General features: G+C 47.0%; 1 protein-coding gene across 1 annotated transcript in view; it reads right to left on the reverse strand.

Moving 5' to 3' along the window:
• SLC15A1 (solute carrier family 15 member 1) overlaps window positions 1-27,502 on the reverse strand; it is a 57,397-nt gene that overhangs the window by 12,269 nt on the left and 17,626 nt on the right. The window contains exons 2-18 of the mRNA XM_047756398.1: window positions 26,290-26,306; window positions 24,925-25,006; window positions 24,674-24,815; window positions 23,379-23,498; window positions 20,466-20,565; window positions 20,156-20,246; window positions 18,285-18,368; window positions 17,393-17,475; window positions 12,779-12,865; window positions 11,894-11,983; window positions 8,680-8,724; window positions 8,490-8,522; window positions 8,317-8,405; window positions 7,702-7,783; window positions 5,781-5,900; window positions 4,318-4,464; window positions 2,871-2,920 (exon numbers count right to left, since the gene is read on the reverse strand). Coding sequence (XP_047612354.1) covers window positions 2,871-2,920; window positions 4,318-4,464; window positions 5,781-5,900; window positions 7,702-7,783; window positions 8,317-8,405; window positions 8,490-8,522; window positions 8,680-8,724; window positions 11,894-11,983; window positions 12,779-12,865; window positions 17,393-17,475; window positions 18,285-18,368; window positions 20,156-20,246; window positions 20,466-20,565; window positions 23,379-23,498; window positions 24,674-24,815; window positions 24,925-25,006; window positions 26,290-26,306 — 1,462 coding nt within the window. The remainder of the gene's footprint in view (window positions 1-2,870; window positions 2,921-4,317; window positions 4,465-5,780; window positions 5,901-7,701; window positions 7,784-8,316; window positions 8,406-8,489; window positions 8,523-8,679; window positions 8,725-11,893; window positions 11,984-12,778; window positions 12,866-17,392; window positions 17,476-18,284; window positions 18,369-20,155; window positions 20,247-20,465; window positions 20,566-23,378; window positions 23,499-24,673; window positions 24,816-24,924; window positions 25,007-26,289; window positions 26,307-27,502) is intronic.

The following is a 27,502-nucleotide window of genomic DNA, read 5'->3' on the forward strand; positions in this document are numbered from 1 at the left end:
AAATTTTCAAAGTTGTCCTAATTATCAGTTTGTTTCTGATGCTGGTTTTTCAGAACTTCCCTTTTTAAAAAAAATGTGTAGTCTCCTGGGCATTACTGAAATAATAAGACCATTGATCCATTAGGATTTGTTGTTTCCAATTAAAAGAAAAAAGTTTCTAGTTTATCTTTTACCACATGGTGGGATTGGTGGGGTACAGTGCTGCTGACCTAATGCCTCCTTCTTTTCCAAGATCTCATCAAAGAAAGGGAGGAGGAGAAGGTGGAGAAGGGGAGGAGGGGGGAGAGGGAGGAGGAGGAGGGAGAACAAGAGGAGGAGGGGAGGAGGGAGAGCAGCAGGAGGGGGAACAGGGAGGAGGAGGAGGCGAGGGAGAGGAGGAGGGAGAACAAGGGGAGGGGAGGGGGGAATACGGGAGAGGAGGGGCAGAGGGAGAAGGAGGAGGGAGAGCAGAGGGAAGAGGGGGAATGGGGAGGAGGAGGGCAGGGGGGAAGAGAGGGGAGGGAGGAGGGGAGGGAGAATGGGGGAGGGGAGGAAGAGGGGAGTGGGGAGTGGGGAAGGAGGGGAGGAGGGAGAGCAGGAGGAGGAGGCAGAACAGGGGGAGGAGGAGGAGGGGAGGAGGGGGAGAAGGATGAGGAGGGGGAATGGGGGGATGAGGAGGGGGAGGGGCAGAGGGAAGAGGGCGAGCAGGAGGGGGGGAATGGGGGAGGGGGGGCGGGGGGAAGAGAGGGGAGGGAGGAGGGGGGAATGAGGCTTTAACAGCACCAGGACAAGAAAGGATACCACACTCTAAATTGTCCGTAACAGAGAGACAGACCGACAGACCAAATAAGATACGGCCTAACCACAGCACAATAAATAAATAAATTTAGAAACCAAAGTTTCTAAAGTTAGGAGACATTTCTGAAGAAACCAAAGCAATGGATCCTGAGACACAAAGGAAACTCCCGAGGCAGTTCCAGCTCAGAATCAACTAGGAAGGCTCAGGTGACCACTATCAGCCTATTTCTTTCCAGACCTGCTAAGGCGGGATGTGTGTGTGTGTGTGTGTGAACAATTCAGAAGACAGAAAAGGTGTCAGGGGATGGACTGTGTCCCCCCCCCGCCCCGATTCATATGTTGAGGTCTGAACCCCCAGCCCCTCAGGATGTGCCTGTATTTGGAGACAGGGTCTTTGAAGAGGGACCACGAGGTCATTAGGTCAGCTGGTGCCATCCTCAGCGGAGGAGCTGAGGACCCAGGCACACCGAGAGCCAAGACTGCCAGGTCACAGAGAGAGGACCTCGGAGGAGGGCAACCCCACCCCCACCCCGACCTCGACTTCCAGGCTCCAGAACTGCGAGGAAGCCACTTTCTGTGGGTTCAGGCCTCCCTGGCCGTGGGGCTTTGCTGTGGCCACCCTAGCAGACTAATACAGAAGAGAACAGAGAAAGTGATGGAAGGAACCAAAAACAGAAAGGTCCCCGTGCTGGCAAGAGGAATAACATCAAATCCAGCTTGGAATTATGCTGCAGAGAAATGTGAGCACACCAGGGAGAAAGAAGATAAAGCCTGGCGACGAGAAAATGAAATTAACTACAAAGACAGGCAGATGCCTTTTTTTTTTTTTTTTTCTGTCGGCACAACTAGGTGCTAGATGCCAATAGAAATAAACCTCCAAAGTTCTGGAAGAAAACAGCAGCCAACCTCTGACCAAGTGTAAGAACAGAAAAAGACATTTTCAGGCAGGCAAGGGCTTGCAATTTTATTTCACAGCTCCTCTTGGCAAGACAACTGAGCATAATCTGCATCAAAACGAGAAAGATGACACGGAGTCCAAGAAAGAAAAGCTAAAACCTGGGCACACAGTGAAAATTCTATGAGGACAGTGGCCTCGAGGGACTACAGAGCCAAAGTTCAGTTCGGTCACAGAGCACGTACGTGGAAGGCTTCCAGAGAGAAGCGGATCGTTGGATCCGTTCCCTGGCTCCCCTGGGGGATAAAGGCTTGCGCTTTTCTCGACAAGAGGCCAAGGAAGTTCCAGGAAAAAGCAAAAGGCGTGTGAGAAAGTCTTGGTTAAATTAAAGCAATCAAGATGCAGGACCTCTGAGTGACGCATGGAGTGTTAATTAGTCCTGATATGCAGAATATTTCCTTTTGAGGATATATTTTCAAGGATATAAAGTTGGGGGGGGGGATAAATTAGAAGTTTGGGATTAAAATATACGCACTACTATATATAAAATAGATAACCAACAAGGATCCACTGTGTAGCACAGGGAACAATATCCTGCAATAACCTATAATAGAATAGAATCTAAAAACAGAATACCTATATTATTCTCAGTATATATATATATATATATATATATATATATATATATATACACAGATAGATAGATATACTGAATCACTTTGCTATAACCTAAAACTAACACATCACTGGCAATCAACTGTATTTCAGTAAGTTTTTTCTTTTAAGGCTAAAAAGTAATATTTTCTTCTCCTTCAGACTGATCACTTTTTTTTTTTTGCTTTTTTCTTAGGGCTGTACCTGCGACATATGGAAGTTCCCAGGTTTTTCTAAATGTCTTCTTTCGGAGTAAGGAAGTTCCCATCAGTTCCTGGTTTGCCGAGAGTTGTTATCATGAATGGATGCTGAATTTTATCAAGTGCTTTTCTGCTTCAGTTGATACGCTGTGGATTTTCCTCTTGAATTTACTAAGATGATGCGTTTTATTGATTAATTTTAAAAAATACCGAGCCAGCCTTACATTCCTGGGATAAATCCCATGCTCTCAGCTGATATCCTTGCTACAGCTGGATTTTATTATGGGTATGCATTACTTCCAGAAGAAGCTGATACAATGGAAGTTTTAAAGAAATATACATACCTGACTCCGTTTTCTCCTTTTTCAGGCTTCTGGTTAAGGCCGTCCTTTACCTGAGAAAGAAAACATTTTCAAAGCTAAGTCATTAGAATAAGTTCAGGTGGACATTTCAGCCTTTAAGAAGGGGAGTGATACTGGCGTTTATCCTGGGAGCTGAGGGCGTAATGATGAGTTTGAGGCTCTGCCCTTAAGCCCTGGTTTTTCTTGAAGTTAACACGAGCCTCTACAGCTGCTAAGGCTTGCTTTTTAGCGGTCCACAGGATCCTGCCCTCTAAGAACTTAGGCCAAGCCATTCAACAGCTCCCTAATTAAATACATTACCATGAAGCCTTAATTCCATATTGCAGATTTAAATTTTTTTTAAAATTTTTTTGTCTTTTGTCTTTTTAGGGCCACATTCGCAGCATGTGAAGGTTCCCAGGCTAGGGGTTGAATTGGAGCCACAGCTGCCAGCCCACACCACAGCCACAGCCACACCAGATCCAAGCTGCATCTGCGACCTACACCACAGCTCACAGCAACGCCAGATCATTAACCCACTAAGCGAGGCCAAGAATCAAGCCTGCAACCTCATGGCTCCTCGTCGGATTCGTTTCCGCTTCGCCACAACAGGAACTCCCCACATTGCAGCTTTATAGAAGCTCACTTCTCCAGAAAAGTTCACTTTACAGAATACCCATAACTCCTTCATTAGGTCAACGTAAGAGCTTCTTTATCTGCTGAATGGCATAACTAGATACCTATATTTTGTCATGAAGTCATTTACATGTATTTTTACTGCTTTCACCTGATGTACTATTCACTTTACAGTTTCAGAGACTGCTCCAATTTCCCAATTACTCAGTGCAATTTTTAAAAAAATGAATGCCACTAATGATATATTTAAAATTTTATCTCAAAAAGTCTGAGACTTCACATCCACACATATATACTGTGTGACTTGTGTACACACACACACCCCCCACCCCAGGCCCGGTTCTTTTCAAATTTTTTAAAATTGATTTTAACTCTTCTCATCCACCAGTCCAACTTTTTTTTCTTTTTGGTCAATGTCTCTTGAGGGTCGCACCCGAGACATATGGTGGTTCCCAGGCCAGGGGTCGAATCGGAGCTGCAGTTGCCAGCCTTCACCACAGCCACAGCAATGCCAGATCCGAGCCGTGTCTGTGACCTACACTACAGCTCATGGCAACGTGGAATCCTTAACCCACTGAGCGAGGCCAGGGATCGGACCTGTGCCCTCATGGATGCTGGTCAGATTCCTTTCCACTGAGCCACAGTGGGAAGTCCCACCAGTCAAACTTTTGCTGGAAGTCAAAGGACTTGGGTCCTGGAAGAGGGAAGACCTGAGGATTATCCAATACGATACCACTCAAGACAAAGTCACAGCCCCTCAAGGCCGCCTCATCGCGCACAGTCAAGAGTTGGCTGCAGATGCCCAGCTACTTACCACTCGGTAGTGACTGGGGCCCCACACCAGAAGGGTATGGCGATGGCCCTGCTCAAAGTTATAAGTTACTGGAGTGGCTGGTGATCCAGCAGAACTAATGTTTATACTTGTCAGTTTGTCGATGTCGAAAGTCAGAAATTCGTGTGTCTGTGACGGGGAAAAAGGACTCGTGGTTAATACCGGAGCCTTGTTTGGCACCGTGTAACTCAACAGTGCCATGCGTGCCACCTGCCATCCCAGGCCACCTTCACCCACATCCAAAAATGCCTCTGGTGGGGGGAGCTGGCAGTGGTTTTTCTCGGCCCCCGCTCTACCCCACTCTTGTGGACTCGATCCTAAAATTGTTTCGTATTTCCACAAGAAGTATGATTCTCATCCAGCATGTTACTTTTATTTCATTTTATGAAGATAAATGCTGTGGAAATGATTTCTACCATTGGGCAAAGAACAGCAACGGCCTGGCTGAAAAATCAATCCCAAGCATTAGGATTCAAACTCTTTTCTCTCCTCCTCAACGATTAGTTTGGCAAGATCTAGGGGAGAGGTTCTCAATGGTGGCTGAGCAGGAGTGAGACCAGATCAAAACGTCTGGGGTTGGGACGCTGGCATCAGAATTTTCAAAGCTCTTCGGGTGATTCCAATATAGATGTAAGGTTGAAAAGCTCTAATCCAGACCAGTGACCATCCATCCACTGTAGGGTTTTTCACCCTTGGCACTCTTGGCATTTGGGGCCAGGTAATTCTTGTTGAAGGGGGCTATGTCTCAGCATCTCTGGCTTCTACACAGGAGATGCCAACAGTACACTCTCAGTTGTGACAACAAAAACTGTCTCCCAAGATTTCCAAGTGTTCCCTGGCACTTGGGGGAAAATAGCCCTGGGAGAGAACCACTGACCCAGACCCTTGCTGTTTAAGCTGTGGTCCCCCATGCCAGGCACAGCGACATCACCTGAGAACTTATAAAATTGCAGCATTTCAGACCTACTGATCATGAATCTGCATTTTTTTTCCTTTTGTTTTTAGGGCCACACCTATAGCACATGGAAGTTCCCAGGCTAGGGGCTGAATCAGAGCTGCAGGTGCCAGCCCCCACCGCAGCCACAGCAATGCTGGATCTGAGCTGCATCTGTGACCTACACTGCAGCTCATAGCAATGCCAGATCCTTAACCCCCTGAGCAAGGCCAGGGATCAAATCCATATTGTGGCTACTAGTCAGGTTCTTTCTGAGCCACAACGGGAACCCCACGAATCTGCATTTTAACAAGCTCCCGTGGCGATTCACGGCACATGAAAAAGCACACTGGTCGAGAGAAGTCAAAGTGAGATCCGGATATGAAGACGTTTCACTTCTGGACTCATCTTAGGACTTAAACAAGGACCAAGACGACCAGCTTCTCCAAATCCTATTATTTTTAACTCCGGACAGAGGAGGAAAAAGAAAGTTGCATTTCCTTCTACTTACTTGAGACATCTGGTCAAGGGTCACCGTCGTTCCAGGAAAAGATACGGACATGCTGTTATCTCCTATGTTCAGGACTTTAACTTGGACTTCATTTCCTTTGGGGAAGACTGGAAGAGTTTTCTGAGCAAAATAAACAGAATTGGCAGTGAGGTCTGCAGTGTCTACTGAAGATGACCTGAACCGTGGTGCCGGGGTCACCTTCCTGTCTGGCCGAGGGAGGCTGTGCTGGCTGAGTCACACCAAACACCCACCATGAAGCCCAGGGACCCTCCAATCCAGCACCTCATGGCGCCCATAGAAAGCGATGCTCATCTTGACCATGGAAGCAGTACAAGGAGCTGCTCTCCCTCCTATAGCTATAGCCACCTCCAGGTTGAAGGATGCCAGGGTATGAAGCCTAATGTCTGAGGGGTCAGAGTCACCACGAATGAATTTAGTCACCTAAATGAATATTAATCTTGTCGTGGTGCCTGAGAGCCAGTCTCCCCAGACACGGGCATCCTCACTCGCCATTCTAGAAGCCCAGACCTCGGTCCTGGACACAGGGCTCTCGATATCCCATCACAGAGCTGTATGGTCTCCTGCCAAGCGCCCTGCTCAGGGTTTCAGCCTTTTCCCTATAATGCCCTCTCTTAAATCCCCGTGTCGCTGAAGCAATCCATGTTGATTTTAGCCCCACAATTCATGTTCCACAAAGCTATGTCCAAGAGAAAATGGGTACCACCCACAAGCTCACAGCAGCATCACTGACAATAGCCAAGAGATGGAAGGACCCAAATGTCCATCGGCAGATAAACGGCTAAACAAAATGTGGTCTATCCGTGCGATGGAGTGTTATTCAGCCTTAAAAGGAAGGAAATTCTAACACATGCAACAACGTGAATGAACCTCGACGACGTTACGCTCAGTGAAATAAGCCAGACGCAAAAGGACAAACGCGGGGTGATTCTACTTATGTGAGATGCCGAGAGCAGTCAGATTCGTGGAGACAAAAGAGAACACTTATAGCTGGGGGGGCTGAGGGGTGGGAAGTGGGGAGCTGCTGTTCAGTGGGTCAGAGTTTCAGTTTTGCAAGACGAAAGGCGTTCTAGAAACTGTGGACACAATGGTACGGATGCTGCTGGACAGGGTCCACTTAGAAATGGCTAAGATGGTGACTTGTATGTTTTATATGTTTTTCCACAACCAAAAATTTAAAGAGAGAGAGAAGGGGCAGGAGAGAAGGTGAAGGGAGGGAGAGGGAGACAGAGACAGAGACAGAAATAGAGAAAGAGGCAGAGAACAAGAGAGATGGGGGGGTGTGGTGGGGAAAGGAGGGGAGGGGGACAGGCATCTTCTACCTCTTGTCTCACGTTCTACATGACAGCTTGTTTCTAAGACCTGATTTCAGACTCACAGCATTCTGGAATCTAGTTTAGTCCCATTTTGAGTCCAACAGATGTGTGGGTTAGCTTGGAAACGCACCACCACTAGGAATCTTTGAATACAAAAGTTGTCCTTCCATTAAAAAGTTCCCATTACAATTTACACATTTTTAAAGGACGTTGTGAGTGTGGAAGCTCTTTTAACCGGATCTCCTCTTTTAACCAGATGGTCAAAGATCAGCTTCCGCGAACTTCCCTCCCCTCCCCTCGGAACAACCGTATTACAAATGGAAACCGCCATCCAGCTTTTCTCCCATCTGAGCGCACTCTTTGGGCCCTATTCCTGGCTGTGTCCTCAGCAGTGGCAAGAACCCACAGGGCACCCTGACAGAATGGGACTATTTTGCCCAGGGGCATATGGTCCACAGCTCCAGGACTTACTTTATCAGAAAATCCCTGCCCTGCCCCCAGTCCTCTCAGTCCTGGAGAAGGACAGCTTCTGGACGCGCCCCTGGACCCACCAGGCAAGGCTACTGGAGAAGCAGTGCGCGACTCACGTCAATCTCCACCTGCACGATGGCAGCTGCCACGAAAGCCATGGAAGCCAGGAACATCCCAACTGTCATCTTCCTCAGGGAGCTGGAGGGACAAGCAAGAGAGGGACCCTCAATCAGCCGCTTAGAAGCGAGCGAATGGTGAACCCTCAAAGGGAGCACCCTCCTCCCATCACCCCTAACAAAACCAACCCCCACCCCAAACACACAGATCCCAAGCTCTTTGTCTCTTCCTCTAGACCAAGGCTAAGGAGGATAAATGCCCACAGCTTCTCATCGGCATTTGAACATTTCATTTCTGGAAACTAGAGTTCGGGGATCCTTTGGCTCATCGTTAAAATCTCCATCACCTACAAGGGAGTCGTCATTAGAGGCTTTTTCAGGCTGCCATGAATAGCACTGATTTTTAAGGGCCGATTTTCAGAAACATTGGCACACAGACCTCTGATTCAAGAAGATGTCTTTGAAAACCCACTCCATACAGCGGGGGTTGGGAGGGGAGCGAGCTGTTCTTTCCACTGAGGCTCTGGGAGCTGAGGACAGCTCATGCGCAAAGCCCTGGCAAAGCCCTGGCACTGACTGAGCCCCAGTCCCAAGCCCACACCGAGGGCCACCTACGTGAAATTCAAACCACACTTCGCGATCAGAGGATACACCAGAGCGTCCATGATGGGGACCATGATAACGATCAAGATGGCGTTGATGGTCTGCGGACGAAGCAGCGAGGAGCCGTTACTGCTGTCTCCCAGGGGGCTTTGATCCCTGAAAGTGACTTAGGTATGTTTTCCTACCTGCATCTGATCCGGCTGGATTTTAAGCAACCCCTAAAAAGAAGGGGGAAAACATGTCATTGCTAAGTTCACACAGAGGCTCAGCTGGGGGCGGGAATTTACAAGAGGGAAGGAGAAAGGGGGGCCAAGGGGCTAAAACAAAGGAAATGTGACCAGGGGCTGTAAAACTGTCTCCATGTCCCAAACTTACAATTTGCCCATTCATGGTGGTTGCTTGCAGTGTCCACCTGGAGCCCTTAAAAATAAATAAATTCACGGCATCATTGGAGAACGTGGGTTTTAAACATTGTGTAAGTCATTGTGGAATCTTCTCCATATCAGGAATGAAGTCCAAATTGGCAGGGGGTTCAAAAATGTGTTTCCAATATCAGGCTCATCTCCCAGCTCCATTGTGATGGTAGGTAAGAAGAAACAACTTGCATTCCTGCTCTTCAATTAAAACCATATAGTACTCCAATGCCACAGGAAGACTCTAGAAAGTACTACTCTGAGATGAGCTATCCTTTGGAAAGACAAAAATGCATTTCTGAGCTTTGCCAGGAGGCTGAATCACCTGCGAGGTGAAAGCAGTTTCACACCCAGGGTTTCAGAAACATTATTATTGTTACGAGCCTACTGTTGCAGTCTAGGCTGTCCTAGAATCCCCTTCAATCAAGAGAGTGATGGATTTCAACCTGGGCAGCCTAGTTACAGTCAACCTACTTTACCGTAAAAGAGGACATAGGATTGTTCAAGTTTATGTTTTATGTTCCACAGAGAACGTAACACATAAATGTTTCAACATAATCTGTCACCTGCATCAGGAGGACCTCATAGAAAGTCGGGAAATATGCCACTGGCTAAGTCGTTCCTTTTTTTTTTTTTTTTTTTTTAAACTTTTTAGGGCCTCACCTGCCACATATGGAAGTTTCCTGGCTAGGGATTAAATCAGAGCTATAGCTGCCAGCCTATGCCACAGCCACAGCAATGCCAGATCCGAGCCATGTCTGCAACCTACACTGCAGCTCACAGCAATGCTGGATCCTTAACCCACTGAGCGAGGCCAGGGATCAAACCCGCATCCTCGTGGATACTAGTCAGGCTTGTTATTGCTGAGCCACGACAGGAATTCCATGGCTACATTCTTAATGTTTAAGCAGTCCCTGGATACTTAGTATACATTCTCTGCTTTGATGGTCACAACCTTGCCTGTTCAGAAGGATTAAAGGATTACGCCCAAGTCATGCAGCTAAAAGATGATGAGTGCATTTCTAGCATGAGTCTGATTCTAATAACCAGTCTCCACGCAACATGAAAAACTGGTTCTTGAGATGCATCTTACAAATAAGGAGATTAATTCTTTTTTTTTTTTTTGTCTTTTGTCTTTTTTGTTGTTGTTGTTGTTGCTATTTCTTGGGCCACTCCCGAGGCATATGGAGGTTCCCAGGCTAGGGGTCGAATCGGAGCTGCAGCCACCGGCCTACGCCAGAGCCACAGCAACGCGGGATCCGAGCCGCGTCTGCAACCTACACCACAGCTCACGGCAACGCCGGATCGTTAACCCACTGAGCAAGGGCAGGGACCAAACCCGCAACCTCATGGTTCCTAGTCGGATTCGTTAACCACTGCGCCACGACGGGAACTCCCAGGAGATTAATTCTATGCTCAAGGTTTTTTTTTCCCCAAAATATACTTTACTCTGATAATAATCTTTCCTGCACCATTAAACCATTCATGTTTGTAAACTGTTTCTTCAATTCCAGTTTTTTATCACTTTGGCTACTGAGCATGGTGCATCAGGATTTCTAACCCTATTTTGAGAAACTTCTAGATATGAGTCTTCTAGATGCAGGAGAAAGAGCAGGACAGTGAGTCCATGATCTGTTCTAGCTTTTGACCTGGTAGGGAATGACTCTGGCAGTCATTTCACCTTTCTCGATGGGCTTCTAGCCCAAGCATTCCATTCCATAGTGGAAGGTATCAAGTTCTTTTCAGTTTATTTTTTAAATTTTCATTTCTTTGGTCTTTTTGTCTTTTTAGGGCCACACCCATGGCATATGGAGGTTCCCAGGCTGGGGCCCAATCAGAGCTGTAGCCCCCAGCCTACGCCACAGCCACAGCCAAGTGGAATCTGAGCTACATCTGCCACCTGCACCACAGCTCACGGCAACGCCAGATCCTTAACCCACTAAGCAAGGCCAGGGATCGAACCCGAGTCCTCATGAATACTAGTCGGGTTCGTTAACCGCTGAGCCACGAAGGGAACTCCCTGTTCTTCTCAGTTTAAATACTCTGTGGATCCCAGAAAGATAGCCTGACTTTTCCCACACTGCATCAGCAGAAAAGCTCAACTTGAGTGCCGCCTTGACTGGCAGGAGTCCTAGATTCTTGCATCAAATCTTTGCCGCGGCTCCTTGACCTGACTCCACCTAATTGTGAACTGGACTTTGGCACTTGGCATCTGCCTCTATATGGACTGAATCCTGCGCTGCTGTGGCTGAGACCCTCAACACCCCCTGAAAGGAGCTCGGGGTGGATCAGGAGGGAGGCTCTCTGTGCTCTGGGAAAACTGGTGGACCAGGTCTTCAGGTAGATATTGGCAGGAGAAGATTTTATGAGGCCCAATTCTTGCCTCTCCTCCTATCTAGAAAAGCACTAAAATCCTTCTCTGTGACATCTGCTCCTGTGACTAGTGGTGGCCTTCTGCACCTTGCGTGCTTGACAGCACGGACCTCCCCCTTCACCAGAACCACCCACACACTGGCCTCCCCTGCCTCTTGGAGCGGTGTTTCAGAGTGATCTGAAATGCTGCCCCCCCCCGGGGTAGCCTCCTCACTCGGCCCCAGATCAAACTTAACTCACAACTCTCGCGTTGTACACTTGTTTTTAGTTGACATAACTTTCTTCACTGTTTTTGCCACATAAATGTGGACGGAACTCTCTAGAGGATTTTTTTTTAAATTAAATAAACCCGAGGCACTCCAACAAATGACTAAATACATGAAATACAAAAAAGGAACAGGGAGTTCCTGCCGTGGCTCAGCGGTAACAAACCTGACTAGTATCCATGAGGACACAGGTTCGACCCCTGGCCTTGCTCGATGGGTTAAGGATCCGGCATTGCTGTGAGCTGTGGTGTGGGTTGCAGACACAGCTCGGATCCCACGTTGCTGTGGCTGTGGCGTAGGGTGGCAGCTGCAGCTCTGATTCGACCCCTCACCTGGGAACCTCCATATGCTGCGGTTACAGCCCTGAAGGTGGCGGGGGCGGGGGGGGGGGCGGGGAGAATAACAGGAAGAGAACGTTGAGGACATTTTCGGGAGCTGAGTACTCAGCAAGCACAGCTTGGTACATGCGAATGCCCTGGCCACGCCCCCAGAATGTTTCCTACAATGAAGACACACAGACACGCGGTTTCACGTTACCTGCTGGTCAAACAAAGCCCAGAACATGGGGAGCGGGATATACAGGAACATCACGCGGGTGACCATCTTGATTTGACAGATGAGCCGCTCCTGCAGTCGGGGTGAGGGGGGGACAAGTCAGCCACCACTGGGGTCACTCACAGCCATCAGGCCATGTCATCTTCAGCACGGACATATGTGCATCTAGGGACAAGCTGGGAGGTGACGCATTGTTCCAAGAACCTACCTCGGGCTTTTTTAGAAAACCAAACATTCCTAAGGTCTTTAAAACATGAGTGAAAACACCAGTTCAGGAGGTAAGTTACTTGAATTTAAATGCACATTCCACTAAATGTAAACTCCACCAGCACCGCTTAGCTCTTCCACCTTCAAACTAAAGTTCCATGACCGTTATGAGATAGAACTTATGGTAGATCAGACCGCAAGATAATCTAGTTTCCAGATAAATTACATCCATTATTTATCAAATTCTTCTTCTTCTTCTTTTTTTTTTTTTTTTTGTCTTTTTAGGGCCGCACCTGTGGCATATGGAGGTTCCCAGGCTAGGGGTCGAATCGGAGCTACAGCTGCTGGTCTATACCACAGCCACAGCAACACCAGATCCAAGCCGCATCTGCAACCTACACCACAGCTCACGGCAACGCCGGATCCTTAACCCACTGAGCAAGGCCAGGGATTGAACCCTCAACCTCATGGTTCCTAGTCGGATTCGTTTTTACTGTGCCACGACGGGAACTCCTCAAATTCTTTTCAATAGAAACAAACACTCTCACATACAGTCTTATTTAAAATGCTGATAAAGTTTATGAAGCTACAACTGATACTTCCATCCACGTAGCCTTAATAGTATGAATTAGGGCTATCAGAGCAATAATTGTCACTTACGTCATATTTTTCCTTGGCCCAGTCCAGCCAGTGCTCCCTCTTGGGAAACTTCTTATTCCGATGCCTAAACCTATTTTTGATGGCAAACTGAAGCAAGGAAGAAAAGTCAAATTTCAAAAGAGAAACGACTACTTTATCAGTGAAATGCATTTCAATTAAACTCCCTTTAATGGAAGGCATACGAGAGAAGCAAAATATAAAATTGTAGCCACTAGTACCGTGAGGGTGCTGAAGGCGTAAGAGGCATTTTATTTCTAAGCTCTCACTAACGGCGAGTGTTTGAGCTGGGGTACAAAAAGTCACGCTGCTACCATTTTACTCTCCGAATCCTCCGGAGAGGAGTGCTCAGTAGAAATGTAACATGTGACACATCTGCAATGTAAGTTTCCTGGTAGCCATGAAACAGGTGAAATTCATTAAAATACATTTAATTTAACCCAACAAATCCCAAATAGGATTATAATAGGTAGTCAATATTAAAAAAAACTGACGAATTTTACATTCTCTTTTTATACCACGTCTTCAAAATCCAGGGTCTATTTCACACTTATGCCACATTTTAATTTCGTTGCTACATTTTTATTAGAAATGTTTGACAAAAAAAAGAAATGTTTGATCTGTATTTGCAGTCCATAACATTTTTGCCCATCTTTGAAAAACTCGACTTAAATACCTAAGTTGTTCCAAACATATTTAAAAGCTTTCCAATAACTGAATCGAGTATCCATTTTTAAGAGAACCCACTATGTATGACATTATATAATTTAAATGAATTTAAGTGAAATCCAATTTAAAATTCTCTTCCCCAGTTGTACCTGCCACATTTCAAATGTTCAATCATCACAAGTGAGCCGTGGCTACCATATTGGATAAAGTTCTATACGTTATATATATATTATAGTCATGAAGGAGAGGGAGAACTCACTACGTAATTCTCAATGGAATTAGAAGAAAATAAAGGTTATAGTTAAACATAGATTAAAATATGCTAACAATGATCAGAAAAACCACCTTACCTACCACCACCATTATAAAATTAGAGGCTTCCAAGTTTCCTTGTTAGTAAGAAGCCTTTAGGAAAGCAAAAGGCAGGAGATGCTGCAAAGATGCAGCTGCAGGATGCGGCGATAGGGATGCCAGTTGGGGACCTGCATGTGATGTAAAGGCAATAACGCAAAGCTATGGGCTGACTTAGGATACTGGGAAATATTATTATTATTATTTTGCTTTTTAGGGCCACACTCATGGCATAGGGAAGTTTCCAGGCTAGGAGTCAAATCAGAGCTGCAGTTGCTAGCCTATACCACAGTCACAGCAACAGGAGATCTATGACCGATACCACAGGGCATGGCAACACCAGATCTGCAACCCACTGAGTGAGGCCAGGGATCAAACCCACATCCTCATGGATGCTAGTCCGATTCGTTTCCACTGTGCCACAGTGGGAACCCCTGGGAATAGAAGTCTCATGACTAAGTAGCTTGAAGCTGTTCTTGTGGAGTTGAAACTAAGTCATCAGCTACTTGGGAAGGAAGGACTTGGAGAGGTCACTGGAACTGGATCTTTCCTCTCAGCTTGGAAGAAGCTTTTTGGTGGGAATGGATCTAACGTTAGCAGAAAGTTCAGGAGGAAAAGGGAATAGCTGCAAGTTGAGAGAAAAAAAAATTTTTTTTTTTTTTTTTTGGCTGCCCCCATGGCATAGGGAAGTTCCTGGACTAGGGATAGAGCCTGTGCCATAGCAGTGACCCGAGCCAGAGCAGTGACAACCCTGGATTTTAACTGCTAGGCCACCAGGGAACTCCAAGAGAATTTTTTTTTTTTTTTGGTCTTTTTTTTGCTATTTCTTTGGGCCGTTCCCGCGGCATATGGAGGTTCCCAGGCTAGGGGTCGAATCGGAGCTGTAGCCACCGGCCTACGCCAGAGCCACAGCAACGCAAGATCCGAGCCGCGTCTGCGACCTACACCACAGCTCACGGCAACGCCGGATCGTTAACCCACTGAGCAAGGGCAGGGATTGAACCTGCAACCTCATGGTTCCTAGTCGGATTCGTTAACCATTGTGCCACCACGGGAACTCCTTTTTTTTTTTTTTTTGCAAGAGAATTTTTTTGATCCTCAGAGGACACGTTTATGTCACAAAGTGCATATGTATAATTTAATGCAATAATGCCAGGAAAAGGGGACGGTAAGTGATTAAAACTATCTTAAGGCTGCTTTACATCTAAAAGATTACCCGCACTTCTAAAAAAAGAAGAGTGGCACATTTCTCCCTTATACAATGTAGATATTCCTACAAAAGATTCCATATTTGGGAATAAAGTGATTTGACTCCATTATTTTGAGATTTCTACACGCAGCATTTATTTCCTGCCTTTAAATGTGCTTGTGAAGACACATGCCACACAGGGGCCTAGGAAGAAACCACAATTCGGCACATTCCCATGTGGTTCTGAAAACAGGGATTTCTGATAGCTGCTAATATGACATAGATTTATTATAAGTTAAACACTGCTCTACTTTCAGCAGCTTGCTGGACTTCAATTTTTGTCACAAATGTTTTTTCCTAAATATTACACTGATAACCCTTTTTTTTTTTTTAAGTACAGCTGATTTACAATGTTGTGCCAATTTCTTTTTTTCTTTTTTTTTTTTCTGTCTTTTTCCACTTCTTGGGCCGCTCCTGCAGCATATGGAGGTTCCCAGGCTAGGGGTCTGATCGGAGCTGCAGCTGCCAGCCTACGCCAGAGCCACAGCAACGCGGGATCCAAGCCGTGTCTGCGACCCACACCACAGCTCACGGCAACGCCGGATCGTTAACCCACTGAGCAAGGGCAGGGATCGAACCCGCAACCTCATGGTTCCTAGTCGGATTCGTTAACCACTGTGCCACAATGGGAACTCCCAATTTCTTTTTTGTTGTACAAAAAAGTGACTCAGTCATTTACATATATGTGTGTGTGTACACACACATATATACATACACATCTTTTTCAGCAATATTTTCCATTATCGCCTATCCTAGGAAATTGGATCTAGTTCCCTATGCTATACACTAGGACTTCGCTGTCTGTCCATTTTAAATGCAATAGTTTGCATCTACTAACCCCAAACTCCCCGTCCATCCCAGTCCCTCCTCCCTCCCCTCTTGGCAACCACAAGTCTGTTCTCTATGTCTGTGAGTCTGTTTCTGTTTTGTAGATAGGTTCAATCGTGACATATTTTATTTTATTTTGCTTATTTATTACTTTGGCCACACTCATGGCATATGGAAGTTCCTGGGTCAGGGATCAAATCTGACTCCAGATCCTTAATCCGCCACACCACAGTGGGAACTCCTATGCTGTATTTTAGATTCCACATTGAATATCTTCTTATATGAATCTGTATTCTTTTTTTTTTTTTTTGTCTTTTTAGGGCCTCCCCTGTGGTATATGGAAGTTCCCAGGCTAGGGGTTGAATCAGAGCTGCAGCTGCCAGCCTACACCATAGCCACAGCAACGCCAGATCCGAGCCGCATTTGTAACCTACACCATAGCACATGGCAACGCCAGATCCTTAACCCACTAAGCAGGGCCAGGAATTGAACCCACATCCTCATGGATACTCGTCTAGTTCCTGAGCCACAGTGGGAACTCAGTGCTTTTGATGCTATTTATTTTTAAAAGTTATTTTCTTCGCCATAGTTCCTAGAAGTAGATTACTGACACTTTCTTCCTTTTCTTTTTCTTTTTTGCTTTTCAGGGCCACAGGTGCAGCACATGGAAGTTCCAAAGCTAGGGGTTGAGTTGGAGCCACAGCCAAAACAACTCGGGATCTGAGCCACGTCTGCGACCCACACCACAGCCTGCAGCAATGCTGGATCCTTAACCCACATCTAATCTGCATCCTCATGGATCCTTGTTGGGTTCATTGCCAATGAGCCACGACGGGAACTCCAGTTTCCCAACACTTTCTCCTGGCACTTTCCCCACCTCATGTTCCTGATTCGCACTAGGAACCCAGGCCTCTCCATGTCTGCTTCACTGCTCCCCAACAAACATCAGACATAGTGTGTCATTTCGACAGGTGAAGAGTCCCTTTGGTTTGCTTGTCTTTCACCACGGATCTTATTTTATCAGTTTAGCAGCCATGTCCATCCCTCCCTTTTTGAGTTCTGTTTGTGTCTTCTTCCATTTGCTGAGTCTTATAAGAAAACATCAATTGGGAATTCCCGTTGTGGCTCAGTGGTTAATGAATCCGACTAGGAACCATGAGGTTGCAGGTTCGTTCCCTGGCCTTGCTTAGTGGGTTAAGGATCCGGCATTGCCGTGAGCTGTGGTGTGGGTTGCAGACATGGCTTGGATCCCGTGTTGCTGTGGCTGTGGTGCAGGCCGGTGGCTACACCTCCGATTGGACCCCTAGCCTGGGAACCTCCATATGCTGCATGAGTGGCCCTAGAAAAGGCAAAAAAAAAAGACCAAAAAAAAAAAGAAAATGTCAATTTATCAAAATAGTAAAGAACACTCATAAAGTGTTTAAAGGAAAGTCAAAGTTTCATTAAATTTTAATTTAAAGGAGGCAGAAGGCCTGGGGTGACTAAATGTGACTGAGAGAGAGGACAACTGAAATCCTTACCCCGATGCACTTGACGACTTTGGCCATGACATTACCCTGGGGCTTGAGCTTCTTGTACATTCTGCTGCCCATGACAAACACAACTGGGGAGGGCAAGAGAGATATGTTAACAGGTTGTTTGACAGAAAGCCTTGTGACCCAGAAGATGTGCTTTCACTGGAGTTACAACCTTGTTTTGGAAACACTGGGTTACTCAAAGAATACGGGTGCACTGCCCTCTCTCCCAGTTAGACAGTGCTTTTGAGTCTAATAATCACAGGCGCTCCTGAGCAATACAGTGTGTTTCCATACACAAACATTGCAGCCCAGCTATCTCCTTCCCAGAACGTGGGGCAGCTCACGGACACTCGGGACAGTTATTGGAGCACAAGCTCTATCCCTCTTTCACAAAGCAGATTCATATATTATGCTACAAAGACATAGAACCCTGCTTTAATTTTCTGGTTGCAATGGCAAGAGAGTTTCTTCTTTTTTTTCAATCTTCAGACAAAAACAGCAACTAATCTGTTAAAACTTACTTTTTTCTTTTGACAGCCCCACCTGTGGCATACAGTGGTTCCTAGGCTAGGGGTCAAATCAGAGCTGTAGCTGCCAGTCTACATCATAGCCACAGCAATGCCAGACCCAAGGCACATCTGCAACCTACGCTATAGCCCACGGCAACATCAGCTCCTTAACCCACTGAGCGGGGCCAGGGATCGAACCTGCGTCTTCATGGTTACTAGTCAGATTCGTTTCCGCTGAGCCACAACAGGAACTCCAGGATGGCAATTCTTTATAGTACTTACCATTACAATTTATTACATGAACTTTAAAAAATCGGGCACAACAATTAATGTGGGGGCCTGACCTGATCATAGGACTCATATTAATTCAACTGATCTCTACTCACTCAGAGATACAGCCATGAGAGCAGCAGGAACCCCAAATGCCAGTGGGTAGCAAGCCTGGGTACTGTGAATTCCACACTGTTGAACTGCGGAGAAATTATAAGATTAACATTCATTACAACAATGTGAATGCTTATCTAGTTTCCAGCTTTTTAACCCCCTAACTGATCATTACTTCTTGTTTTCACTTAATGTTCTAGACTTTTCTATTTGCCTTACTGATGTCACTGCCAGCTGAGCGAAACAGCTTTCTAGGAGAAAGAGCAGGAGATGGAGGCAGGTTCTAATCTTAACCGCTCAGTACACGTCTGGTACCAGCAAAGCCAACATCGAGGGACGCCCTTATGTTCTGCAGACTTACTTAGCTGGACATTAAAAGACCCGGATACCATAACTTGAAGCTATTGGGACTCAGTAAGTAAAACCAAAGAACCCTGGAAAATCACATCTGTGTGTTCCTCAAGTCATGCCAATCAGAAGACCATAAGTTGATCCAGGCAGGGCAAGGGGTCAACTAGCTTTTCCATGAAGAGCCAGAGAGTGAATCTCTTAGGCTGTGGACCGGTCTCAAGTCTCCAGCCCCGCCTTTTCAGAGTGAAAGCAGCTGCATCCACAGGGTCTTGTCCAAATCTCTGAACTTGGCCTGTGGGCCAGACTCTCCCAACTCCTGACTGAAGATCTATTTGATCTCTGACATTCTAGCATCGCTAGGGGAAAAATGAAGACTCTGGAAGGCACAACAGAAATTCCTGGACAGCCTTTCCATGGGGTGCTGGGGCCTCATCTGATCCTAAAGGGGTTTGACTTGGTCTTTCGCCAGCTGTTTCCCAATTCTGCAGAGAAAAGCCAAGGAGTAGAAAACCATGGACGTGCAAATGTTTCCTCTCCACGGCTGTCCCAGTGATTCCTGCTAATAGCAATGCAAAATAATTCCACCGCCCCCCCCCATAAAGAACATAACTCTGTTAGCCAAATCCTTACTTGAACTGACTGGAGCAGCTTTCCAGTTTCCCCATTAACTAATAAGTCATACAAAACCTAGGTGACACGCTCATTTTCTATGAGAGCCATTGATTTCTCCTTAAAAATTACCCTGGGGGAGGTTAGGGGAGGTGAGGTGAGGTAAGGACACCTAACGTAAAAATAAAAGCTAGTATGTTTTTATACAAAGCCCACTGGAATGGGGCATAAGTGTTATCGTCAAACTACTACCCTAGGCAGAAATACAACCCCCCCACACACATTATCTTATTTCTTAATTTATTCCCACTTGAAGTGTGGACACCATGATATTGTTTTGATCTTATATATCCCCACATATTCCCTTCCACATGGGAAGTTCATAAACTCTCAGGGGAGTGCTAGCAAGCACTAAAAATCTGAGCGCTGCCCATAGCTGCTGCCTCCTCCTCTTTCTTGGGCCAGTTCTCTTAGAAATACCTGAGATGATAGGAAAGCAAAGAAACCCCTGCCACTAATGTCTTCCTAAGTCACTGAATGTCACCGGGGAGTGAAGCTGGCAGGCAAACATGTCCACTACGGCCCACCCAGTATGGGTTTCAGGCAGCCTCTCATCTTATCTCTTTCCATATGCATAAGGACTTTGACCAGAATTTAGAAAAATGGGTTGCTGTGCTAAGGATGGTCTAGATGCTTCGGCAGTCACTGGACAAGGGATTCAAAGAAGATGAGAAAAGGAGATAGGCCTTGAAAGAAAAGCAGCTCGCCTTCTGGATTTCACTGTGTCCTCCAGGATGTATGCGAGAGCTGAAGCCAAAAGCAGACAGACAAACAAGGGCTCAACCACCGCACCTGACTTCTCTTCGCAATTGAAAAACAAGAAAAACCAAGGTCCACTTCAGACAGTTGTTACCTCTGAGCATGGGCGTGATGATAGTAGAAAGCAAACTTCCAGCATTAATGGCCAAATAAAAGATGGAAAAAAATCGGTTTCTTTGCTTTTCCTGTAATAAAAAGGATAAGGTGTGATGACGTTGGGTCTATAGCAACTGAGCAACTGTGGCTGATGACCTGACTTGACGTCTAGCTTACTTCTGGTCGGTGTCTTATTTTCATGTGTATTCAAACAGCCTCCGAGGGAGAACACACTTTGTGTTGGTGCAGTTTGATTCCTGGGGCTTCACAAGCACTTACGTGGTTTCTCTGGAGACACTCGCTCTTACCTGGCCCTCTTCAAACTGATCGCCACCAAAGGCCGACACACAGGGCTTTATCCCGCCGGTACCCAGAGCAATCAGGGCCAGGCCGACCATGGACAGCGCCCTAGGGAAAGAGGCGAGTGTTGCTCAAATGTGAGATCCTTAGAAGCAGGAGCCTCTTTCCCCGAATTTCCCTACGAGGACCATGCACAGTGGTAAACACAGAGGAGGGATTCAACCCGTGTGAGAAGATAACTCACAGCAATGTGGTCTTGCCAGTTGAATGAAACTTGAACTCAAGGGCCTTCAAGGGCATAGCTTTATCTAATAATTTACCATCTAGAAAATTTAAAGCAATGGCTTGAATCTTGAACAAAGATTTATGTAAGGAGTTCTTTCATAGCCTTATCATTTTTAGCAAAAGAATGGGTAAGAGAGATTTTAAGCACTGTCTCTGGTACAATCATAACAGACTCATAATAGTCATTAAAAAACATCAGAAAATATGATTCAATTGCAAAGCAGAATAACAGGTTATGCAGTAGGATGGTACTCTTTTATGAAGTATGGAAGACTAGAAAAAAGTAGAGCGGAGTTCCTGTGGTGGCGCAGTGGTTAATGAATCCGACTAGGAACCATGAGGTTGCGGGTTCGATCCCTGCCCTTGCTCAGTGGGTTAATGATCCGGCGTTGCCGTGAGCTGTGGTGTAGGTTGCAGATGCGGCTCGGATCCTGAGTTGCTGTGGCTCTGGCGTAGGCCAGTGGCTACGGCTCCGATTCGACCCCTAGCCTGGGAACATCCATACGCCGCAAGAGCGGCCCAAGAAATGGCAAAAAGACAAAAAAAAAAAAAAAGAAAAGAAAAAAGTAGAGCAAAAGGTTTAACACTATAACTTTTTAATAAAAAAGATTATTTATAATCATAAAAGGGATTATAGATTACTTTTAAAATTTACTTTAGTATTTTCCAAGTTAACTGTGTTTTCCTCCTGAATTGAAAAAAAAAAAAATCACTCATAGAATTTACCAACCATCTTTTTATAGTTTTGTTAGTTTACAGTAGGTTGCTACAAACTTCGGGTTTTATGAGTGTGTATTCCATATCTTCTTGGTTGCTAGTACTGCTTAAAAGTGCTAAAAAATAGCTTATGAAACAGACAAAGTCAGGGAAGACACTTTATGTAGAATTAATACTTTATAAAAAATCATGCCCAGGAGGTCTCACTGTGGTGCAACAGGATCAGTGGTGTCTCTGCAGCTCTGGGATGTAGGTTCAATCCCTGGCCAGACACAGCAGGTTACAGATCCAGCTTTGCTGCAGCTGTGGCATAGGTTGCAACTGTGGCTCGGATCTGATCCCTGGCCCCTGAAGTCCATATGCCAAAGGACAGCCAAAAAGAAAAAAAGAAAACAAAAAGTGCCACAGTCTTAAAAAAAAAAAAAATCATTCCCGTCTTCCTGGATTAACTGGCTGAAGCACCTCTCTCATCTTCTTTGCCTCTTAATACAATTTGTGTTTGGTGGTGTTACTCTAAGCACTTTAAACAAAGGACAACAAAAACACGGCCAATTGAGTATTCTATGCCATGCCTTCATTGTAGGCATGTTTCAGTACTAACCTCATGAAATAAAAAATAAATCGTTAAGCTTTCTTGAGTACCTATCACTTGCCAGGCAGAATTCCAAGTTCTCTACCCGGATTAATGCGCAACAGTCCTACGTGAGGCTATTATAGACGAGGACACCCGGGCAGAAGGTTGAGAAATTTGCCGAAGAGCACACAACTAGTAGGAGGCACAGCCAGAATGTGAACCGGCACAGCCTGGCTCCAAAGTCCGCGTTCACAATCGATGCTGTGGATTAGAATATTGAGGCAAAGAGTAGATAAGCTGGCCCAGGTCTTCCAGCTCCTCTTTGGGATCCGGATCCTGGAAGTCTGAGCTGTAGACTGTCCTTGCACCCACTTCCCTCCAACACGGCTCCCTGAGGGCACCCGGCGGATCTAGTATGGACACCAATCTAACAGACCAGAAACCCGGATGTTGCAAATATTAATTTGAATTTCAGTGACATTTTCCCATTTTCCCATGAGATGATGTACTCACGGATCAAGGAGCCAAAGCAGAGTTTTGAACCAGAAACAAAATAAATCTTTATAACTTGTCGGCTCGGCCAGACTGCAGCGAAGGGAAATTAACCCCACAGGGAAGCAGTCGTCAATAGAGCTTCTCATCAAGAGCGCAGAACACAGGGCTGGCACAAGTATTTATGAAACGGAAGTACTGAAGGCTGAGCAGACATGTGGTACAAGGCAGAAAACCAAAGGTACAGAGTCTGGAGGAAACCTCGTGCAATGGGCGATAATGTCTCCCCGGGGAAGATGAAGACGGATACAGAGCTCGTGCCCTGACCATGCCTCCTGGGAGTGGTCCCCAAGACACCAAGCCTTCGAGTGAGCCATGCCTCCGGACAACTGTTAGGACAGTGACTTACTGAAGACCCAGCTGCGAGTCCTCTACACCGATGAGGGAGGAAAGGCCTCCTTACGCTTAGAGTGAAGGTCAAGGAGAAAGATTAAAAAGTAAGCACCAAAGGGCGGGAGGGATAAATGAGGAGTTTGGGGTTAGCAGATGCAAACTGCTGCATAGAAAACAGATAAACAGGAAGGCCCTACTGTATAGCAAGGGAACTATATATTCAGTATCTTGTAATGGACCGTAACAAAAAAGAACATAGCAAAATACACACACACACACACACACACACGCATGCACACACACATGTATGTATAGCTGAATCACTGTGGCACACCAGATACTAACACAGCATTATAAATCAACTTTCACTTCCACAAAAAAATTTTTTAAAAGGAGACGAGAGCAGCAAACAAGCAACGAGTGGGGAGACGGGGTGGGGCCGCAGTGAACATCAACTCACACGTGCACAGGCATGCTGTTGGGGGTTCCGTCGTGGTCGAAGTCCGTGAGGTCATTGATGGAGCTCACGGCCATGACCGCCTGTCCAATGGTGTAGACGATGGACAACGACACAATTGTCCTGCATCGAGAGAGGCCAAGAGAATCTTCGTTACCTGCACGAGCGCCGCCCACTCCACTGCCAAAAGGCCTCTGCGTCCACCTTTCCAGAACCCGCTCGTGACAGTCCTTGTTTCTCAAACCGAGTTAATCTGATAACCCTTAGAGAGGCAGCCTGCTGAAGAATTCGTTCCCCCGCATGTAAGTGCGCAGTGAAATTTTGGCGGGCGGGGGGGGGGGGCAGGGGGGGAGGCCGGGTGGGGGGGGAGGTCCGTTTTCTCTTTGAACAATTTGAAAGGCTGTGTCTCCTGTTATCTCCCTACTGAAATGAGTGCCTGTATCCTTAAACAGTCAGAGGTACTTATCTTGTGCCTGATAACAATACTTGGGCAGGACTGGTCCATTGCTTATTTCTGAATTATACGGAGTTATTTTGAGACAGTCACCGAACAGTCCTGCCTCTGCCCATGTCAGGCATTTGGCCTGGAAGAGTCCTTCCTTCCTAGGAAACTTCCCAATGACCCCCCACCCCCATGGAGAGCACTCTCGGTGCTCTTCCCGCAGTCCTGGGGGCGAGGCCCGGTGCCCCTCCAGCAGTCTGAGCCTTTCAGCAGCTGGGGTGTTTCTAGAGGGCTTCTTTGTTCTCCAGGCCCTTAACTCCTGATGCATCATTAACAACAGATGGGGAGTTCCCTCTGTGGCTCAGCTGTTAACGAACCCAACTAGGATCCATGAGAAAGCAAGTTTGATCCCTGGCCTCACTCAGTGGGTTAAGGATCCAGTGTTGCCATGAGCTGGGGTGTAGGTTGCAGAGGCAGCTTGGATCTGGCGTTGCTGTGGCCGAGGTGCAAGTTAGCAGCTGTAGCTTTGATGTGACCCCTAGCCTGGGAGTTTCCATAGGTCATGAGTGCAGCCCTAAAACAAAACAAAACAAAACAGACGATGTCACCTGTTACTATTTCAAGATAAGACAAGATGCTGTAAGTGTTTGGAGGAGGAAAAACTCCCCCCCGTGCTAGCTGCATTCATCCTGCTGATGGCCAGGCGCCACTCTGAGCTCCGGCGGTATTAGTAGGAGCAAGGACAGGCATCCTCTCCTGTGCCCTAACTCTCTGGTCCCAAGTCCCCCCTCCCGCACCCCAGAGCTTATCATTACTTAGTGGGCTGCTTGTTAACAAAGAAGCTGCCATGACTCACTTGAACTTCCCCAGCCAGGAGTCGGCGATGAGGGCTCCTAGAATGGGCGTCAGGTAGCACAGAGCCACAAAGGTGTGGTAGATGGCAGTGGACAGATTGTCATTCCAGCCGATGAAAAGCCGGAAGTACAGGATCAGGAGCGCTTTCAGCCGCAGGTGGTGGGGGGCGGGGGGAGGAGAGGGCGACAGTTAGCAGGGGCCACAGTGACACCGGCTCCTCACGGCCCCAGGGGAAGTGTCAGAAAGAGTTACCTCTCATTCCATAGTAGGAAAATCTTTCACAGAACTCGTTGACCACGATGAAGAAGATGCTCAAGGGATAACCGAAGCAGCTCTGACAAAGAGAAACGGTCTGGGGTCAAAACAAGCTCCTCCCGGGTCCATACCCGCCAACGAGGGCGAAGGGCGTGGAGAGCGGCTAATGCAGATTTAGTAACTTCCCAGCGACCCTCCAGAGGTGGGACGGAGAAGTTAACAAATGTTTATTTCCTTACCCTCCACGTGGAGACAGCAATGCAACAAAGCTTTTACTGTTTCATTGTTAGTCTGAGAAGGGCTATACACGCAGTGTGGAGAGTGTGGATTCGGTTCCAGACACCGAAGTAAAGCAAAAACACTGCAAGAAAAAGTCTCATGAGGAGTTTCCACTGTGGCTCAGTGGAAACGAACCCAACTGGTGTCCATGAGGATGCGGGTTTGATCTCTGCCTTGCTCAGTGGGTTAAGGATCTGGTGTTGCCATGAGCTGTGATACAGGTCGCAGGTGCGGCTCAGATCCCGAGTGGCTGTGGCTGTGGCTGTGGCTGTGGTGTATGTAGGCCAGCAGCTGCAGCTGATTCGACCCCTAGCCCAGGAACTTCCATATGCAAAAAAAAAAAAAAAAAAAAAAAAAAAATTAAAAAAAAATTCACACATGAACTTTTGGGTTCCTCAGTCCAAATAAAAGTTTTGTTTATACTGTAGTCTGTTTAGTGTACAACGGCTTTAAGTCTTAAAAAAACCAATGTACCTACCGTAATTAAAAAGTGCTTTATTGCTAAAAAAAAAAACCAGGAGTTCCCGTCGTGGCGCAGTGGTTAACCAATCCGACTAGGAACCATGGGGTTGCGGGTTCGGTCCCTGCCCTTGCTCAGTGGGTTAAGGGTCCGGCGTTGCCGTGAGCTGTGGTGTAGGTTGTAGACACGGCTCGGATTCAGCGTTGCTGTGGCTCTGGCGTAGGCCGGTGGCTACAGCTCCGATTCAACCCCTAGCGTGGGAACCTCCATATGCCGTGGGAGCGGCCCAAGAAATAGCAACAACAACAACAAAAGACAAAAGACAAAAAAAAAAAACAAAAAACGCTATCACCTGACAACACAGGGTTGCCTCAAACCTTCAATTTGGAAAAAACCCAAGATCTGGGAAGCACAGTAAAACGAAGCTTGGCCCTACGCAGCATCTCCTAAAGAGAAGAAATGTCACAGAGTGTCTCAGGAAGAGCCCTCGCCCAGGGGACTCGCATAAGATGGGAGTCGCGTAAGATGCATTTTTTAAGCAAATGAAGCAGCGCTGTTAACAGGAGCAAAGCCAACTGTAAAGCTCCCATCATGAAACTACATGAAGGAAAAAGCTCACTCACCTGTGGCATGGACATTCCTGAAAGAGAAACAAAACACCGCCGTTAAAGTGGAGCAAGGAAAATGCTTTTTGCTGAGTCTAAGCGCAGACCCCTGACACCGCCGGGCAGTCAGAGGGAGGCTCCAGCCTGTCCCAGCCCAGTCCCAGGCCTGGCCTCTTATCCCAGCGGGGCTGGCACTGAACTTTTTAATTAGCTGCTTGGGCGTTTTGGGTGTAGTCAGAACTGAGAAGCCGGGCTCAGAGAATCTGCCCAAATCATTTACTCCTTAAAAGACTTCAAAGGCTGCCCATGGCCCGCAGGGTAAAATCCGAACTTTAGGAATGGCCTTTACTGTCTCTCAAGGTCAGAGGAGTTTGGTGAGGGTCAAATAACAGAAGCAGAAAACCCTTAAGGGTGCCTAACACCCAGCAAGGATCCCACCTCCAGTCCGGGTTTCTGGGCCACCTTTCTCCCAGCACCCCCCCCACCCCCGCCCTCTGCACCTGGGGTCCCAGGACACCCATGCTCTATTCCCTAGACACACAGTGCACACACCCAGAGCCCTCAACACAAGACAGCAACTCCTGGGCCAGGAATGGTCCCTTTAACCTGCCCCTTCCCTTCCTGGGGCCACCCCCCACCTCCCTATGTTAGCAGAGGGCAATATCCGGTGTTTCTACTGCGGCCTCAGCGCTAGTGGAAGAACCACGTGGTCTCCATCCCACGTGGTCTCCATCCCACATCCCCAGGTCTTCACCAGGACCCACCTTCTAGCAGCGACTTATCAGAAGAATGGATGAGAAGAGCAAGAAGAAAATGGGTGGGAATCCAAGTGAGTTGGTTGAAACCAGGTGCCTCTGACCAGCTTCTAAGTCTTAGGCGCACCCTTTATGCCCTCTGTCCCAGCCCCTGCTCTTCTCTCTCTGATTTTTTTTTTTTTTTGGCTGCACTTGCAGCATGAGGAAGTTCCCAGGGCTAGGGGTCAAATTGGAGCTACAGCTGCTGGTCTACGCCACAGCCACAGCCACACCAGATATGAGCTGCATCTGTGACCTACACCACAGCTCACAGCAACGCTGGACCCTTAACCCAGTGAGTGAGGCCAGGGATCGAACCCGATCCTCATGGATACTAGTTGGGTTCTTTACCCGCTGAGCCACGACAGGAACTCCTCGTCTGAGTCTTAACATCTCCTGGCGCCGCTCCCTGTCCCAATGCCATCTACCAGGGTCTG

Source organism: Phacochoerus africanus, chromosome 13 (genome assembly GCF_016906955.1).
Source record: "Phacochoerus africanus isolate WHEZ1 chromosome 13, ROS_Pafr_v1, whole genome shotgun sequence".
In the NCBI taxonomy this organism is placed as follows: Eukaryota; Metazoa; Chordata; class Mammalia; order Artiodactyla; family Suidae; genus Phacochoerus; species Phacochoerus africanus.